The 18,312-nt window shown below is 58.4% G+C and overlaps 1 protein-coding gene across 3 annotated transcripts; it reads right to left on the bottom strand.

Moving 5' to 3' along the window:
• Positions 1 to 615: 615 nt before the first annotated feature.
• Positions 616 to 18,102, bottom strand: LPIN3 (lipin 3). 3 transcript variants are annotated; one of them, XM_055545052.1, is made up of 21 exons: positions 17,997 to 18,102; positions 13,859 to 14,004; positions 13,583 to 13,776; positions 12,273 to 12,368; positions 11,835 to 12,100; positions 11,550 to 11,633; positions 10,097 to 10,217; positions 9,587 to 9,929; positions 8,518 to 8,617; positions 8,226 to 8,386; positions 7,771 to 7,864; positions 7,631 to 7,700; positions 5,673 to 5,765; positions 5,552 to 5,595; positions 4,696 to 4,834; positions 3,213 to 3,361; positions 2,923 to 3,009; positions 2,335 to 2,487; positions 2,014 to 2,128; positions 1,815 to 1,918; positions 616 to 1,640 (listed from the first exon to the last, which is right to left on the bottom strand). In XM_055545052.1, the coding sequence occupies exons 3-21, from the start codon at positions 13,772 to 13,774 to the stop codon at positions 1,496 to 1,498; spliced, it is 2,556 nt and encodes an 851-aa protein (XP_055401027.1). In that variant the 5' UTR covers positions 13,775 to 13,776; positions 13,859 to 14,004; positions 17,997 to 18,102; the 3' UTR covers positions 616 to 1,495. The 3 variants fall into 3 exon arrangements, with proteins under 3 accessions (XP_055401027.1, XP_055401026.1, XP_055401028.1); XM_055545051.1 differs by having other exon boundaries at positions 13,859 to 14,007; positions 17,997 to 18,085; XM_055545053.1 differs by having other exon boundaries at positions 11,550 to 11,630; positions 13,859 to 14,007; positions 17,997 to 18,085.
• Between the last annotated feature and the right edge of the window lie 210 nt (positions 18,103 to 18,312).

Raw genomic sequence — 18,312 nt, 5'->3', positions numbered from 1 at the left:
GACTAGAGGTTTCCACCACCCACCCCCTGGCTCCTTCAGGACAGAATGGAAACACAAGGACTCGGCAAGAGCACTCTTTATTCCTTCTGATCCTCCCCCAAGGTGAGGGCTTAGGCAGCTGTGTTTTCCTGGCAGAAAGGATGTTTGGTGGCCCCTCCCACTGTAATTTATCCTTTTTTGCCTTCCCTCCCCCAAAGACGTTTCTAGGGTACTCTGGTCCCAGCTTGGTCCCCTGCTTTCCAGTTGGGGGAAAATCCGCCCCCCGCCCCAGGTTAGAGCCTCCCTCCAGAGGGCAGCCCTCATGTACGTCATGGCCCGAATGAGGCCAGACCCTGGGCAGGAGGCCACGGCTGGAGAGCAAGGGCTCCAGGCCTAGTTTCCGACATCCTTGGAAAACCCCAGCCCTGCGCGGATGTTCACAACGGGGTGAGAAATTCAGGTATGACAGCATGAGAACACAAGCGTTTGTCTGGCTCACACACCCCGCGGAGACCCATCCCTGCTGAGGCTTCCGGCCTCGGTTCCCCCATGGGGGCCTGGGCGCCCCCGGTTAGCTCGCAGCCCCGCCTTCTGCCTTCCTGACATTTGGTGTTCTGCCCTCCACTTTGGTGCTGGGGAGTGGTGGGGGGGGTGGGTAGGGCAAGCCTGGATTAAAGCTTTTAGCCCGTCTAAAGGTCCTTTCTTCCCCAAAGGCAGTGGGAGGGATGGCGGCAGTGGGGTGTCGGCCCTGCTTCCCACAGCCCCTCGGACAGAAACTCATGCTGCAGCTGTGTGGGTGGTGAAATGACCAGCAAGGGCTGGCGGGGGTGGGGGGCGGGCCAGGCAGGTCATCCCCTGCCTGCCCTGGCAGAGTCTAGGGCTGTGTCCTCCGTGGAGGTGCAGGGAGGGGCCGGGTGTATGGCATCTCCCTCCCCAGAGGCTGGGGAGGGGGGTCCTAGTGCCTCTGGGGTCTGGATGGGCTGAGACACCAGGGTAAGAGCGGGGGACCGCAGTGACATCTGGCTGGCTCTAGAGCTGTGGGAAGGGGCCAGGGCTACGGAGGATCTGGCTTCAGAGGGCACAGTGCAGGCTCCCCAGAGAGGGCTGGAAGACAATTTCTTCCCTGGATGGTTGGCCCCTCTCCTGGGCGTACAGGCCTCAAGCCTCAGAGGGGCCTCTCTCATCTCTGTCCTGTCAGGAGTTGAATCCAGGTCCCAGGTGAGAGGGAAAGAGACATCAAGGGTGTAGAGAACCCCCGCAAGGACCCAGTCATTTCCTGGCTACAGGGCAGGGCCACGCATTTCCTGCTCCAGGGCCTGGAGCAGCGGCCCCCTTGCCCCCTCACCGTAGCTCAGCTGCCCAAGACCTGGGGACAGGAGAGGCTACGGCCAGCTCGCAGCCCCCCTCCTCCCCTTCAGCGGGTTGGCCAAGTGGGCACCTGGCTTTCCGACCCCCATGCCCTGGGACACAGTCAGTTCTGGGCTGGGCCATGGTCGGCGGGCAGCCGGAGGCAGGCTCAGGCCAAGGCGTTGAGGTCCACGGGGGCCACCGGCTCCCGCCAGTAGCAGAAGTTGCTGTATTCAGGGTGGGCCAGGTCTGCGCTGGGGCCGCGGGCCACAGGCGGGAAGAGAAGCTCCACCACCTCGCTGAGCCGCTCGTACCTGCAGGCAGAGGTGCAGGTCCCCATCACGGCAGGTGGACACCTTGCGTTCTGCCTGGGAGCCCTGGACCTGGGGCTGGGGGGGGATAGGGGGTGGTCCCCAGGGGCAGGTAGGTAGGTGGCACTGGGCCCTGGGGAGAGGGCTGGGGCATGGAGGCACGTGGCAGGGCCTCACGTGGACTTGTGGTTCTTTATCAGCTCCTGGCTGAGCTCTCCCCGGGGGTTGACCGTGAAGATGCGGCAGGCAGGCAGGCCGACCTGCCGGTAGGCAGTGACATCCTACGGGGGACGAGGAGGGGTCAGGGGGTCAGAAGGCCGGGAAGGGTAGAGCCGGTAGCTCAGCACCCCCTGCTCCCCAAGGAGGGGACACTCACATTAGGCCTGTTTCCAAAGGCGGCATAGAAGGGCTGTTCCTGGGGCAGAAAGAGCTGCTGGACATCGCTCAGGCAGGCGATCTTGAACACCTCTGGCTTCTTCTCTATCACCTCCCTGCGGCAGCCGGGGCCGTGGGCAGGGAGGGGGTTAGCGTGTGACCGGATGAGCAGGGTCAGGGGACGGCTGCAGGGTCTGACCCAGCGGACACCCGAGCAAGGCCTGACACTGTCCCAGCCAGGCCCGGGCTGGCGGGCCTGCATACCTCCCTGCTCCGCCCCGCCCCGCCCCAGCAGTGGGCTTGCATCCCGCGGGGCGGTTACCTGTGCAGGGCAGAGAAGAGGCTGCTGGGGGACAGCAAGATGGGGCCCTTAGGGAGGCCGCAGCCCCTCTCGCTCACCCACTGCAGGTACCCCTTGGTGAGGTTGGCCATGCCGATGGCCCGTGCCGAGCAGTACAGGAACTTGTACCCGTTTCTGCGGGTGAGACGAGGAATCAAAAGACCGGCCCAACCCACCTCGTCTTTGTGGCTTCGATCGGCTTAAGCGCAACCCTGGCACCTCTGCCGGGAGAGGCTTAGGACGGCAGCTGAGCCAGGCCCTGCAGGGAGAAGGGACACGCACAAAGTCCCGAGGCCCAGGTGGACCCAGGCCCGAGGCGAGGACTCGGGCCAGTCTGTAGGCTTCATCTATGGCAGGAAGGCCAGCAGGTAGACTCAGGCCCCGGCCCCGGCCCCACGAGATAAGCCTTTCACAGAGCTGAGGGCCAGCAGGTCTCCCCACTCCAGGGACCTGCCCCGGGCTCCTCCTTTGCCCTGGGTCCCCAAGCCTGGCTTCTGGGGGTAGAGGCCAGGGTGGCCTCAGACATCTTGTAACTCCCTCCCTGGGGCCCTGCCCAGCCCAGGCACTCACAGGTGGATTTTGTGGTAGAGACTGGTGATGCCCTGATGTGTCCAGTCTTTTCCCAGTTGGGGCAGAATGTGGCCCAGAGCGTCCGACCTAGACCCACAGAGTAAGTACCCAGTTACTCGGAGACAGTCCCACGTGGCCCTCCAGCTCAAGGGGTGTGGCCCACTGGGCCCCCACCCCCACCCCCCAATAGCCCACTGGGAGGGCGGGCCCCTCTCTCTCTCACCCCCTCCCCTAGCACAGAGGGAGGCGAGTCCCCAGGCCCTCCCGGCCCACGGCTGACCCCGCCTCACTTGGTGATGGTGCCGTCGATATCGGAGATGACCACCTTGTCGTCCCACTTCCACAGGTAGATGGTGGCCCTGCAGCGGCAGGTGCCCTGGTACTGGGTGGTCACACTGAAGACCACGTCGTTGGCACCTTCTTGCAGGTTCAGGCGCCGCTAGAATTGGACCGGGGGGAGGGGGTGCCGTGGCTCAGCCGGACACTGTCCTTCCACCACCCACCCCCACGCTGTGGCCTTGCCTCTCCACAGGCCTCTTTCTCCTGTTCCTCCCAACTCAGGAACTTTCCTGAATGCATCAGAGGCAGCCATGTAGGCAGAAGGTGGCCACAAGGAGGACTCGAGGGGCTGCTGGCGGGGCCCATACAGCGCCGGGCACGGGAGCTTTCAGATGAAGCTCATGGACCAAGCCTGGCCCGTGACCCCCGTCCAGGTTTCTCACATCAGCCTCGGGGCCGACACTGCTCTGGGCGGAGACACCCCACTCCGTGGAGGGGGCACTGAGGGGATCTTCACCGGCAGTCTCCTGCCTGAGGCTAGGGTACCTGTGACATCTCCCCCCGAAGAGAGACCTAGCCCTGCCCTTGGTCCAAAGAGAAGAATCAGGGTCACAGCTTGTGACCTCACTGATCCCCAAGCTGGGTGTGCGCCCCTGGGAACCACACAGATAGCAGCTACTCTGTACCAGGCTGGCCAGACCCTGCTGGGCACCTCCCTGGCCAGAGTCACACTCAGGAAAAAAACATTCTTGTTACAGGAGCCACAGTGACTCTAGGGTGTGACTTGGGGGCCTAGGGTTACCAGAGTCTTTGACAGGCTGTCATCAGCGTTTGATTTCCCTTAGCTTCCAAAGGCAGACCCGGAGCCAGCCAACTCACTATAGGGACATTTTTTTAATTGCTTTTGGCCATGCTACAGGGTATGTGGGATGTTAGTTCCACTACCAGGGATCAAACCTGTGCCTCCTGCATTGGAAGTGCAAAGCCTTAACCCCTGGACCACCACCAGGGAAGTCCCTGCAGGTAGATATTTTAAGATTCTATACATAAGAGGGGGCTTTTCTAGCCAGTGTCAACCAAAGAATGGGCTTGTCTTCTCCCCGCCTTTGTCCAAGGGTGGGAACCAGTCCTGGCTGAGATGCCCCTGTGAGGTGGCTGCCAGAGAACAGTGTTGCTAACTCACCAGTTTCTTGTCCTTTTGGGGAGGTCAAGGCCAGACCCCCACTTGGCTTGAAAAGGGACATTTTCAGAGTTTTCTGTCAGTTACTTGGGGTGTCTTTATCTCTCATATTTCTCTAATAAACTCAACTTAAAAAAAAATAAGGGCTGGCATGTGAAGAAGTGGCACAGACAGGCGTCCCCAGGGGAGGATGGCAGATGCTGGGGGATGGATTCTGGGCTTTGGTGAACACAAGCTGTTTTGCAGTCGTGCCCTAAGGGCCCTGGGAACACAGTTCTCGCAGCCCCGCCTCCCCCACACCTGCACACACTTACGATCTGACTGGAGGAGAGGCGGAGGGACTTCTTGTAGGCACGGGCATGGGCTGGGGGCGATGGGGGCGGGGAGGGGGCCTCCAGGATGACAGGGCTGTCCAGGGTGTCGTCCTCGCTGCTCAGGGCTTCTGTCTTCTCCCTGTGGCAGACCAGCTCTCAAGCCACTTCCCCCAGGCAAGGCTTTCCTTCCTGTATGCGCCCACCCCTCACCCAGGTCACAGGGAGCCTGCCGCATGTCCCTGCACCTCTAGGGACCCCTCCCTCTAGGGGCCACCCACTTAGGGGGTGGTGGAAGGCAGCAGGACGCAGGCCAGGGGGGTCTCCACCCAAAAGGGTGACTCCACAGAGCCGGAGCGGAGATGCAGGGCGCTCAACCCCCAAGGTGCTCTCCATGGTCAGGATGCTGGTACCTGCTTCGGAGACGGTGAACTGAGAACTCTGTCCTGGCCAACCCCACCTGCCGCGGGAGCAGTCAGCCCATCCTCGATAACCGCCCCCCACCCCCCAACCCAGCCTTGGACACTCTGGGCCACTTCAGATATGAGAAAAGGAAGCAAGGTCAGCTGGCCCCTGGGGGAGACAGGATGCCCCACTCCTTCATAAAGTAGCCCCTTGTCCGGTCCGGTTTTCTAGGTACCCCTTCCAGCTCTGCCACTTCCTGGCTGAGACCTTTGGTGTATGTAGGTTTTCCCATCTGTGAAATGGGGACATATCCCAGGAAGAAGGGGTGTAGAAGTGATTGTGGAATGACAAAGAGCCACGGCAGGGGAGGGGTGCTGGCTCTACCCGCCCCCCACGGCCATCCTTCCCAGCTCCTGCTCCAGCTGCAGAGCCCCAGCCACGGGATCCGACTTACCCCCGTTGCTCCTGCACTGCGGTTTTCTCCCTCTGGGCGCTGCACTGTGGGGGGAATATCCATCTAGTGAACCACCACCCACTGCCCATGCGGGGCCCACCCTGGGACCATGATCACCCACCTCCTTGGCCGGGAAATCCCTGCGTCGCCAGGAAAACCACCACCGGCCTCCCTTCCGGGGCATCTTCTCCTTCTCCAGCTTGTCCACGGCACTCTGCGGGCAGAGGAAGGCCACTGGCATTTTCTCCTGCCTCCACAAACCCACCTTACCTTGCCCAGGTGACCCCCATGAACCCGGAGTCTAGGGCTGACCCTAGAGCAAGGTTCTATCTACATGTGGAGGCTAAAGAAGCCTACTCATCCCCATCTTGGGATTTTGAGCAATGACTCTAGGAGATAAGCATGGGAAAACAAAGGCCCCTTCTGCCTGCCTCCACCCCACCCCAGCTAGAGCTGATCCCCCAGCTCTAGCCCAGCCTTGGCCTGGCCTCTAGATCTCATGAATCAAGATCTAATACCATCAGCCCTACTCTAGTGGCTGAAGGCAGTGCTTTGGGAGTTTCTCAAGATCTGGTTCTCCCTGCATGATGCCACCAAGTGGCAGCAGGGACAGTCTCTAGTCAATACCACCCTCAACCTCCAAGACCAACATGGGCAATTCCTAAGGTTAGTGATCTATCCCCTGAGCAGCCTCCTTCTCTGTACATGTGACCATTATTGTCTGGTGGGGACAGCACGACCCTGTGAAAATATCTGATTTTGTTTGTGCTAGGTTATCCTAGGGATAGCTCAGCCCAGGCCCACCTAGGAGACTTATCAGCTTCCTGCAAATACAGAATGGAGAACCCAAGTCAGGAGGACAAGTGCCAGGGTGTCCCCCTGGGCAGGGAAGAGGCTGGGGCTTCCCAGGCACCGCTAGTGGTAAAGAACCAGCCTGCCAATACAGGAGATGTAAGAGATGCGGGTTTGATCTCTCCCTGGGTCGGGGAGATCTCCTGGAGGAGGGCATGACAATCCACTCCAGTATTCTTGCCTGGAGAATCCCATGACAGAGGAGCCTGGCGGGTTATAGTCAATGGGGTTGCGCAGAGTTGGGCACAACTTAAGGGACTTAGTGCCCACCACTTGGGCTGGTGGAGCATCTCCTAAGTTTGTCCTGAGTTTGTCTGGGTTAAGGTGAGGAGAACCAAGCGGGGGGGCCGGGGGAGACCCTCTCCCTTCCCACAGGCTCTGGGGTCCCAGCATAGACCTACAGCCAACCAGAGGGCAGAGCTGAGGGGCACCAATGGGAGGCACCCGCTGTCAACATCAGGTCATTCGGGCAAGCCTAACCAAGCTAATAAGGATGGGCCAGACAGGGTGGGGCCCTGGATGGCTCCTGAGGGGCAGAAGGGCTGGGTGCAGGTCAGCCCTGTGAGGGGTGGAGGTTCTGGGAGGGACTACAGAGACTGGACCTTCCATCTCTGAGCATCTGCACAGGCTGTTCCCCACCCTCGTTTACTCACCCTTCAGACGTCAGCAAAACCCCTGCTGGAGGCTCTCAAAGGACCCCAGACTGCTCCTTCCCACTTCTCACAGTTGAACTGTATACTCATTTGACTGAGTTTCTGGTTAAGTATCTCCCTATGAGGGTGTGATTCTCCCTGGTCCAGGCCCAGCACATAGTAGGTACTCAACAACTGTGTGCTGATAAAGCAAAACCCCAAGCCCAGCCTGGAGAGGGTCTCTGGGGAAGGTGAGGGGTGGGACCTCCACCTCCCAAGACTGTCTCTCAGATCCAAAAAGCTCCTGCTGAAGACACGTCCCTGTTGCTTCTGGTTTGCCCTGAATTCCTCTGAAGTAGAAATCCATTCCAAATGGACTTAGCCATGGCAGGAAGCCAGGGAAAGGGGGGGTGCTTCAGCCACAACGCCTGGGGCAAGGCTTCAGGAAGCCTGAGTGTCTCCTCCCCGAGTGGGTCTTGCTGTCCTTCAGCCCCAGGCCCATCTCTGCCCACCCTCCCCTTCCTTGCCAAGGGGCCCCTCCCCCAAGGCTATGGCCACTTCCCCCAGGAGATCTGGGGGGAGCTCCAACCATTACCTTGGGTAGGTTTTTCTGAAAGGCTTGCAGGGACAGGATCATGGGGGCAGCTACAGCCCAGTTATAATGCCTGCAGAGATAGATGGGGTGTCAGGGCTGTGGAGGAAGGGGCGACCCAGCGGCCCAGTCCCAGTACCCACTGCTTGTTGATCTTCACCACCAGGTTCGGGTCGTCTAGGAGGCCGGGGTTTTGGGCGAGGTCCTCGTAGGAGACCAGGTGCTGGTTGAACTTCTCTGGGCGCAGAGGCAGAAAGCGAGAGGTGAGGCTGATGTCCCGTCTGACCCACTGTCCCTGCCCCTCCCGGCTGCCCCATCTCTGCCCCTGGGGCCTCCTGCAGCTTGACCAGAGCAGGGCTCCTGGCTCCCCAGGGCTCTGGCATCTGCTGGTCCCACCCCAGGCCGTCCTGGAGTCACAGCTCGGTGTCACTTAACATTGGCCCCACGGGGTCTTGGGGACGCCCAGCACTTGCTGGCCAAGGGTGGGCTCCACGAAGCCTCACGCACACCTCCGCTGCCCACCCTCGAGGGTCTTCCCTCCCTTCTCCTGTCCCCTGGGCTCAGTCCTCGGGAGGGCAGGGGCCACCACCGAGCATACCCATGGAAACGTCCCTGCTGTCGGCCAGGCCCCCGCAGAGGGACAGCGCCACTGCGTCTGCTGTGTCCGCAGTGGGCTCTGGCTCCTGCTCGGGGTTGCAGTCCCCCAGGGGCTTCAGGCTGTCCGGTGCACTCCACTTCCCGGCCCCCAGCCCACTGTTGCTGGGGACGAAAGGACCAACAGGGACATGAATAGGAGGTGGCAGCTGGGAGGAGGGCCTGGCCCCTGCTAGCCGACCCCTGTCCCCACGGGCCTCGATCCCAAGACACCCTGGAGTCCAGAACCCGGGCACCTCTGGGGGAAGTAAAGGGCTGCGTTCTCAGAATCCAGGGAGGGCAGGTCATCCAGGTAGATGTCACTGGGGCCCAGGTGCTGGCTTCTTTTCAGGGAACCTGGCGGGAGAGGCGGGGGCATCTTTCGGCCTAACCCAGTTGTGGGGTATACATAAACGTGGCGTGATGAAGAAATGGAATTTTAAGTCTTATTTAATTTTTTTTTTTGGCTGCGCCACAGGGCGTGTGGGATCTTAGTTCCTGAAACAGGGACTGAGTCCTTGCCCCCTGCAGTGGAAGTGGGGAGTCTGTACCACTGGACCACCAGGGAAGTCCTCCAAGTGTTACTTCATTTCAATTAATTTTAATTTGGGGATTCCCTGGTGGGTCAGATGGTAAAGAATCGGCCTGCAGTGCAGGAGAGCACAGTTCAATCCCTGGGTCAGGAAGATCCCCTGGAGAAGGGAATGGGTTTCCCACTCCAGTATTCTTGCCTGGAGAACTCCATGGACAGAGGAGCCTGGCGGGGTACAGTCTACAGGGTTGCAAAGAGTCGGACACGACTGAGCGACTAACACTTTTACTTTCACTTTTAATTGAAACAGGCACTTGTAGCCAGTGACTACCCATGTGGACAGCTCAGGAGCCAATTTCCTCTCTTAACACTCTCCCTGGCCTCGCTTAAGAAACACCATCTGCCTTGGTTCCTAGACACAAAACCTCTCTCCCTCCTCATCGCCATGCTGTTGCCTCTGCCTAGAATTCTCTTCCCCTGGTCCTTACTTGGCTGGATCTTTATGGCCCATGTCTCAGCTCAGGCATCACCTGCTCAGAGAGGCCTTCCCCAGCCCCATGATTTAAACAGCCCCCATCCCAACCAATGATTCTGTCTGGTATGCACCGCGTTACGCTCTCCCTGCTTTACGCCTGTGTCATCTGTCTGCTCCACGGGACTGTGAGTCCCACAAGGAGGGCTGGGCCAGACACAGTGCACACAGTAGGTGCTTAGATGTGCCTGAAGTCCCGGAGTCCACTCAGGGGATAACCTGAGGCCAGGGAAGCAGTGGGAGGGGTCCGGCCATCACTCACCTTTCCTCTGGGAGACCCCCTTCGGCTTCCGGGTGTGAGCGGGGTCTTTCAAAGCAGCCCAGCTCCAGGATTTGGATGGAGGATGGGGCCCCGCGTCCCCAGAACTCTGAGTCTTGGTTTCCTCCCTCTCAGGGGCAGAGAGAGGGGGACCCGCCAGAGTGGGCGCCTCCGTGTCAGGCTGAAGAAGGTCAGTGCCAGCCCCTCTCTGCAGGGTTGGGAGTCCCGGAGGGTCCACACCAATCACAGAGGCGGAGGGGGTGCTGGGCGCCCCCTGAGGCGGAGAGGCTGTCCTGGAGCTGGCATCAGCGGCCACCGAGGACTCGGGCCACTCAGCTTTGCCCACCTTCAATCAAACAGACAGGGCACGATGGGGACAGGGAAGGGCCTGCTTCTCACACCCTGCAAGGCCTCAGGGAGGCAGGCCAAGTCTCAGGCACTCCAGTCCTGACCCGCAGGGGCCATGGAGCCTCTAAGAGGTAAGGCTGGGGGGCTGACACAGAGGGGACTCACCTTCGGCAGCCTCCCCCAGGCCCACTGCATGTGGGACTCCACTCTCAGGGGACTGGGTTCGGGGGTCCGCAGTTCCAGCTCTGAGTCACTCTTGGGAGATGTTAGCTCACCTGGTGAGAGGCTACAGGAAGCAAGAACTCAGGGGCCCCCAAGCCAGCCGGCCGCCCTCTGCCACCCTCTCCAGCCTGGGAACATTTTTTTGTGTGTGTGTAACATGTATTTATACCTGTGTTGGATCTAGAATATATAAAGAATATATAACTATATAAAGAACTCCTGTAAATCAACAATAAGAAGGCAATCCAGTTTAAAAAAAGAAAAAACAACAATGGGCAAAGCTGTGATTTCTTTTTCTTGGGCTGTGTGCCATGTGAGATCTTACTTCCCCAACCAGGGATTGAACCCACACTCCCTGCGTTGGATGTATAGAGTCTTAACCACTGGGGCACCAGGCAAGTCCCAGGTTGTGACTTCTTAATGGGTTTAGGGGTTCCATTAAGGGTGTGAAAAGGCTTTAGAACTCGAGGTGGGTGATGGTTCTACAATATCGTGAGTATACTAAATGCCACTGAACTGTGTCCCTTAAAATGGCTGACGATGAGTTAGTTGCTCAGTCGTGTCCGACCCCATGTACTTTAGTCTGCCAGGCTCTTCTGTCCATGGGATTCTCCAGGCAAGAATACTAGAGTGGGTAGCCATTCCCTTCTCCAGGGGATCTTCCTGACCCAGGGATCGAATCCGGGTCTCCTGCATTGCAGGCAGATTCTTTACCGCTTGAGCCACCAGGGAATTATTTAAAATGGTTAAAATGATAAATTCTCTATGTTTTTTCTTTTCAACTCTTTGGCTCTACCGTGCAGCATGTGGGATCCTAGTTCCCCAATCAGAGATCAAACCCATGGCCCCAGCCTTGGAAATGTGGAGTCTTAACTACTGCTGCTGCTGCTGCTGCTAAGTCACTTCAGTTGTGTCTGACTCTGTGCGACCCCAGAGATGGCAGCCCATCAGGCTCCCCCGTCCCTGGGATTCTCCAGGCAAGAACACTGGAGTGGGTTGCCATTTCCTTCTCCAATGCATGAAAGTGAAAAGTGAAAGTGAAGCCGCTCAGTCATGTCCGACCCTCAGCGACCCCATGGACTGCAGCCTTCCAGGCTCCTCTGTCCATGGGAGTCTCCAGGCAAGAGTACTGGAGTGGGGTGCCATTGCCTTCTCCAGTTTAACTAGTAGTTAGTCTTTACTACTAGACCACCAGGGAAGTCCCATGTGTATTTTACTGCAATAAAAAAACAAATGGGCAAGACAGTTGAATATCAACACTTTACACAAAAGATATACAGGCTGGTAAATGCAATAAATATGTTCTGTATCATTACTCATCAGCAAAATGTACATGGAGACCCCTCTCAGGGGCCTTGGCTTTGAGTCTCTGCCTGTAGCCCTCCTGGACGCTCACCTGGCCTGGGGGTGCCACTCGCCGTCAGAGTAGGGGTAGATGTCTTTGGGCTCCGGAGAGGACTCCCCTTCTGGCTGGATGCTGCTGAGGGGGCCACAGGGAAATAAATGGTCACTGACAGGACAGGTACCCTGGGCAGGGCATGGAAGCCTGGACATCACCGAGGAAGTAAAGCAACTAAAGCCCAGAGAGGTCAAGGACCTGGCCCAGGGTCACACAGCATCGCCAGAGGAAACTGAGCTTGAAGCCCAGGTGGCGTGCCTACGCCCTCAGCCCCATACATACCCTGGGGGCTCCGGCCTTGGCTTTTCCAGCAGGGATGGCTCACTCTCAGCACCCGCCTCCAGCTCCTCTGAACTAGAATCGGCTGCCACCGTGCCCTCCTTCCGCTTGGTTTTCCTCCTGCGCCGTTTCTTCTTCCGCCCACTGGAGGCCATGCCCGCGCTGCTGGCATCAGGCTCGCTGGTGGTGCCCAGCTGGGAGTCCGAAGGGAACCCCGCCAGGCCCCCCCAAGGGATGGGTGACGTGCATAGGAGGGGAGGCACATCTTCCTGTGGAGCAAAACAGGGGCAGGGCTAAGCGGGCGGGAAAGCAGGCCTGGAGGCTGGACGGGGCGGCGGTCGCATGGCCCTGTGACTTGCTGGCTTCCGAGCTCCTCATGGAGGTAAGGCAGCCCCAAACCCCAGGCCCTGCCCAGAGGGTCACCAGTGAAGATGTGCTCACTTCATCGCTCTCCAGCTCCTGGACGAAGAAGGCCTCCCCGCTGTCCCCCAGCTTCATGTGCAGGTCCACTGGCTCCCCGTTGATCTCAATGTCCACCTGTAACGGGGCGTGGTGGAGCGGGGGTACCCGCTGTCGTCCTCCACTCCCACCTCTTGTCCACTGGCCTCCAGGCTGGTCCTGGGACACAGGCTGCCTGCTGTCCCAGCGCACTGCACTTTCTGGACCTCTCTCTTCCCTCCCCACCTTGGGGGGCCCCCTGATCCCCACTCTGAGGGTCTCTGCTCACCATCTCAATGTTCTTGTTTATGCCTTGGTTTCTGTGTTCCTCTCTCTCCCACAGCCCATCAGCACAAGAACATAATTTTTTTTTTTTTAACTTTTTGGCCACCCCATGTGGCATGTGGGATCTTTGTTCCCTGACCAGGGATTAAACCTACATCCCTGTACTGGAAGGATGGAGTCTTAACCCCTGGACCACCAGGGAAGTCCCAGAACATGATCCATCTTGTCACTGGTGGTCCCCAACACCTAGGAGCACACCCGAACAGTTGTGCATGACATGAACAGTGTTAATAATGACCCTTTCCTGGGCACTCTCTAGAGTGTGTTATATAGACCATCTCATTTAACCTTCACAACCACCCCTGGCCATAGCTCCCATCATCATCCCCACTTTACAGATGAGGAAAATGAGGCTCAGAGGGGTTAAGTAATTTTCTGGGAAGTAGCCAAGTGAGGCTATGAACTCAGAAAGTCTGAGGCCACAACCCAAGCCCTTAACCAGTCAGCTACACCATCTCCCGAAAGGTTACACTCTCCTATTAGGATTTGGGAAAGTCACCCTATTGTGAAGGGGGTCTGGGCTCACCAGACCAGAACTTGGTGTTAATAAAAATCTGTCATGTTCGTCTGAGCCCCGTGAAGACGGAGCTGGTCTCCTAAGGGGAAGGAACTAACTTGTGAGTAACTCCGCCTACCTGTCCCCAGTGAGCTCCGAGTTCATCATCAGGGAGATGAGAATGTACCCATTCACACAGGTGAAGTGACTTACCAGGAACACACAGGTAAGGTCTTAGGAAGCTGAAGCCAGTCTAATGGCCCCACTACAGAAGCCTGCCCTGATATGCTGTTTGCAGGAGAAAACAGGGACCCTCCCGGACCAGAAGCCCCAATCCAACCCCAAGAAAATACAAAAGAAGGGAAGCCTGCCCAGTGGATGTATTGCCACCCCAGGGAGGTCTGGGTCCTGTCCTGGCTCCCAGAGCCCACCCCCCACCCCCCGGGGGGCCCCTCTCCTGGCCAACACTCACCACCTTCTCCCGCGAGCGCAGGACGCCCAGCTTGCCAAAGCGCACGTGGAAAGGCGAGCATCGGAAGGAGCCATCCACCTGCCTCACCACCAGCACGTCGATGCCCCCGCTCAGCGTGGCCGGGTTCAGGCCCCGGTATAGGCCCTTCACCGTACCGAACACGGTCTCCGCCAGCTGCCCCATGTAGTTCATGGCTGTGCCGGTGAAAAAAGTGGAGGTGCTGGGCCCACCCCGCTTCTGGGGAAGGCCCCGCAGCCTGACCCCCCCGGGACCTACCTCAGGCTTCTGGCGTGTGGTCCTGGTGGTCCTCAGAATGCCTCCGCAGACGGGCAGCCGTGATGGGCTGGGAGACGCGCCTGTAGACGTGAGTTCTGATCCCAACCGGCCGTGGGGCTCCTTCCCTTCTCCAAGTGTGATGCTCACTTCTGTCAAATTGGGGCACCGGGTAAGGCCATCCAGGGCGCCGTGAGCCTCTGAATGCCATGAGTAATCATGACCACAGTGCTCAGTGGCAGGGCTCCTGTTGTCTTTACGACAATCCGCCAGGCAGGCCGAGCGGGTCATTATCCCTGTTTACAGACAAGCCAGGCTCAGAGAGGCGGAGTGACTTGTCCATGATCTCACCACTTGTCAGGAGAGGAGCCAGGATTCGCTCCCAGGCCTGGGTGTTTGCAGAGCCCTTGGTGTGAACCTCTGGGATGGCCTGACTGTGGAGGCAGGGAGAGGGGAGGCACCCCAAGTTAGGGTACAGTGAGGGGCCAGCCTCATGGCAGATCAGGCCCAGGGCCCCCATGGGTCACACAGGACAGTCCCAGGCAGAGGGGGAGAAGGGGACCTCAGTTTTCCCATCTGAGAAATGGGTTGCTTGCTGCCTCCTGGTCCTAGGAGTTAAAAGGAACCTTGCAGGGCCATTGTGGCTAATGTGTAGGGGGCCAAGGGTGGAGGTAACCCTGGTACCCAAGGCTTTGCTCAGTTCTCAGATGCTTACGGTAAGGCATCCCTCACAGCTGGGCCCAAACTACAAAATTTAAAGCCCAAACTCCCAAATTCTTCCCAGTTTCCCTGGGACATGTGGGAAGCCCATTCATAGCCACGACCTGATCCCAGTGTCTCTAGTCATAGTTCTCAGCCCTGACCCCACTCCTCAGACCCACATTCAGGCCTTGGGCTGGCCCCTGGCCTATCACAGCTGATCCTTCTTCTCCCAGCTAAACTGGTCCCTCCGGCTCTCACACCAGCCAGAGCTGGGTCAGCCAGAGCTGGGTCAGCCAGAGGCAGGAGCCATAGCAGCTGCAGAGAAGAGCCAGGGTCGTGAGAGCCACCTCCACGCTGGCCCGCCGCCCGCCCCGTCAGCTTCAGCTCATCACCCCTTCCCTGATGGCCAATGGCAGTGGGCTATACCCTTCTGGCTGCCGGGACCCAAACCATCCCACCTTCACAGGGCACTTCCTTCTGATCCTGCATCCTCCAGGCAGACCTGCCATGCAAGATCACCCGTCAAACAAGTCAAGTGACTTATCTGAACCCTATGAAGCTAGCAGGCTGTAGATGGGGGGAGGGAGTGATGACTCATATCCTGGTTTCCTGATTCCATACCATGGTTCCTTCCCCTCCATGGTCCCCAAACCACGCCACAGTCATCTACAAAGAGGGCTGCCCTCTCTGCTCTGCCCTGTAATGCCTCACTAAAATCCCAAATGTGCTGCTCCAAGGCCCAGCATCACCTGGGAGCTAGTCAGAAACAGAGAGCTTCACAAAGATAAGGTCCCATGAGAATTGCTCAAGTGAGAAATTGGGATAAAATGAAACTCTTTGGACTCCTAAAATGTCACTCAAATTGAACACATCTTTTACCTGCAAGGCACGTCTGCTGTGTGGTAGGTGAAAACTCCCACTTTGGTTTCTCCATCCTTAACACTACAGTACGAATATGGGAGACCCACTGACAAAGAGAGACATGTGGTGGGCAGGGCTTTAGATCACTGAGCCCAGGAAAGCAGAGAAGACTCCAGAAGCTTCTAGGAATATAAAGCAGCAAGCATTGGCTTCCTCAGTGGCAAAGAGTCCAGCAGTTAAGAATCCTGCATTGTCACCTGGCAATGCAGGGGATATGGGTTCGATTCCTGGTCTGGAAAGATTTCACATGCTGTGGAGCAACTAAGCCCATGCATCACAATGACTGAGTCAGCGCTCTAGAGCCCAGGAGCTGCAACCACTTAAACCCTAGAGCCCGGGCACTGCAAAGAGAGAAGTCACTGCTATGAGAAGCCCACGCACCGCAATGAAAAGTAGAGCCCACTCGAAACTAGAGAAAGCCTTCGGGGCAAGGAAGACCCAGCACAGCCAAAAATAAATAAGTATATACAATTTTTTTTTTTAAAGGAGCAAAAGCAGGAGAGGGGCACCCCGGGAGTGGGGACAACGTTCTGCCCTGCACAGAGCAGAAAAGCCGGTGGCGGGTGGGCGGGGAGACAGGCTCAGCCCCACCTGCTCCCGGGTTTCTCAACTTAACCACCACTGCTGCTTGGGCTGGATAATTCTGTTGTGGGGTTGGCGGGCGGCTTGTAAGATGTTTAGCAGCATTCCTGGTCTACCCACTAGATGCCAAGTGGCACCCTCCCTCCTGACAACCAAATTGTCTCCAAACTTTGTCAAATGTCCCCTGGGGGACAAAACTGCCCCCAGCTGAGAGCCGCTGGGATAGAAGAAAGCTGAGTGGCAGAGGGGGCAGCCGGGTTCTACTCTGATCCACTCGTGGGATGTGGTCTGGCAAGTAACTTGCTGGCCTCAGTTTCCCCTTCTATGAAACTCGGCCTGGATTTCTCAGACCTTCTCTCAGCTCTAATGTCATGGGAGCCTAGAATTCATTCCTCTCCTTGCTCCCCTGCTCACGAGTCGATGTCCCACCTCTGTCTGCTCACTATTTTGGAGGGGAGGGGGAGAGCCTTGTGAGTCAAGCCCTGGGCTCCCTTCCCTCTACCTGTACCCATTCCTGAAGACACCTCCCGTCTCCGGGACCAGCTCTGCCTCCTTGGTCTGCTCTGGATGGAGGAGAGCTCTGCTTGGCTCCCCTATACTCCCCTTTACCCTCAAACTCACAGGTCTAAAACCAAATATGTCTCAGGGAACTTGGTTAGCTTAATTCCTCTAAGGACTCATGGCTACCCCTCCCTCCCAAGGCCTCTGAATCCTATTCCCCAATTTCCTGCTCATCTGGCCCCCTCTTTCCTGCTGTCCTAGATCAAGGCTTTATGACCAATGCGCAGATCCTGGGGGGCAGCAGGCAGTGTGGTTTAAGGCACCAGACTGTCTCTCTGACTTTTACTAGCTGTGACCCTGGGCAAGTCACTTCATCTCTCTGAGCCTCAGCTGCAGCCTCCTAAATGGGAATAACACAGGGATGCCCGAGTAAGTCATGACATAATTGGTATAAAGCAGCGGCAGGCACTGAACGCCCAGCCACACCACCTGTCAGTTGCAGCACTGTTTTTGGAATCGTGACTGTCCTCACTCACTCAGGCTGGTGCTGAGGGCAGGAGAGGTCAGACTCCAATGCACGGCCCCTGCCCTGAGTTGACAGTTCAGACTTAACTTGGCATTCAAGGCCCTGCACAATGGTGGCCTTGCTGACAACCAAACTGTCTCCAAACTTTGTCAAATGTCCCCTGGGGGACAAAACTGCCCCCAGCTGAGAGCTGCTGGGATAGGAGAAAGCTGAGTGGCAGGTTTCTGCAGGCCTCAGAAAGCTGAGGCCAGGGTGCCCAGGCCTCAGAGTCCACAAACATCTACATGCCACCCCACCCCACCAGGCCTGCACACAACCCCACCACAGGGAAGGCAGAACAAGCTGCCATGGGTGTCAGCCCTCAGCCTTTCTGGGCTCCCAGATTCAGGGATGGTGGCGTGTAGTGCTCTGTCTAGGACCAGAGGGTGTCGGAGGGTCAGCCCTGCTCCAGCTGTGCAAGAGAGACAATTCCACCCAGGATCCCTAGCTGCCTTCACAGCTGCTGCCTCTGACCTGCCCAGTCTCAGGGCCAGCGGGGCAAGGGTCAGACCTTGTCTTGCAACTGAGGACACTCAGTACCAGAGAGGGTGGGTGTCTTCCCTAGCGTCACAGTCTGCCTGAGGGGTGAAGCTGGGGGTGGTGGTGGTGGTGAAACTTCCCCCGAGAGGTTTTTATATCTCATTCTCTCCCGATCCCCCATTCTGGATGTCCCGGGACCCCGGAGGCGCTGAGTCTGGGAGAGGGATGAAGTGAGGCCCGGCTCCACCACCCCGGAGTTCCCTTCGGATATCTGGAGAGGGACTCGGGCCCGGGATCGGGAAGGAATGAGGGTCAGATGGCAGAGCAGATGGGCGGGGCCGGGTGGGGCGGGGGACGGGGACCTCATCTCCGGCCCTGTTTGGGCCCTACCTGGGGAGCTGCCCACTGGACTCCGGGCTCCCGGAGCGCCGCTTCTACCTGAGGGCACAGGGTCAGCAGGTAAAGTGTCTCCGGCCCCGCACTCCCTAGCCACTTCCGGCTCCTCTAGGACTGGTCGAGATCCCGGTTCCGCCCCTTCCACGAGCTAAGGGCGGCCTCTGCAGGTCCCAATCCGTCTAGACTCCACCCACCAGGGAGGCCCGCCCTGCCCGGTCCCCACGCCCAAGGGCGCCCTTTCACCTACAGTGTCCGGGGCGGGGCCGAGCTCCAGGCCCCGCCCCCGGATCCAGTCCGCCCCGCCCCCGAG

The sequence above is a fragment of the Bubalus kerabau genome, chromosome 13, assembly GCF_029407905.1.
Source record: "Bubalus kerabau isolate K-KA32 ecotype Philippines breed swamp buffalo chromosome 13, PCC_UOA_SB_1v2, whole genome shotgun sequence".
Lineage (NCBI taxonomy): Eukaryota > Metazoa > Chordata > Mammalia > Artiodactyla > Bovidae > Bubalus > Bubalus kerabau.
The sequence above is the reverse complement of the archived record's forward strand: the minus strand, read 5'-3'. Positions and strand labels throughout refer to the sequence as shown.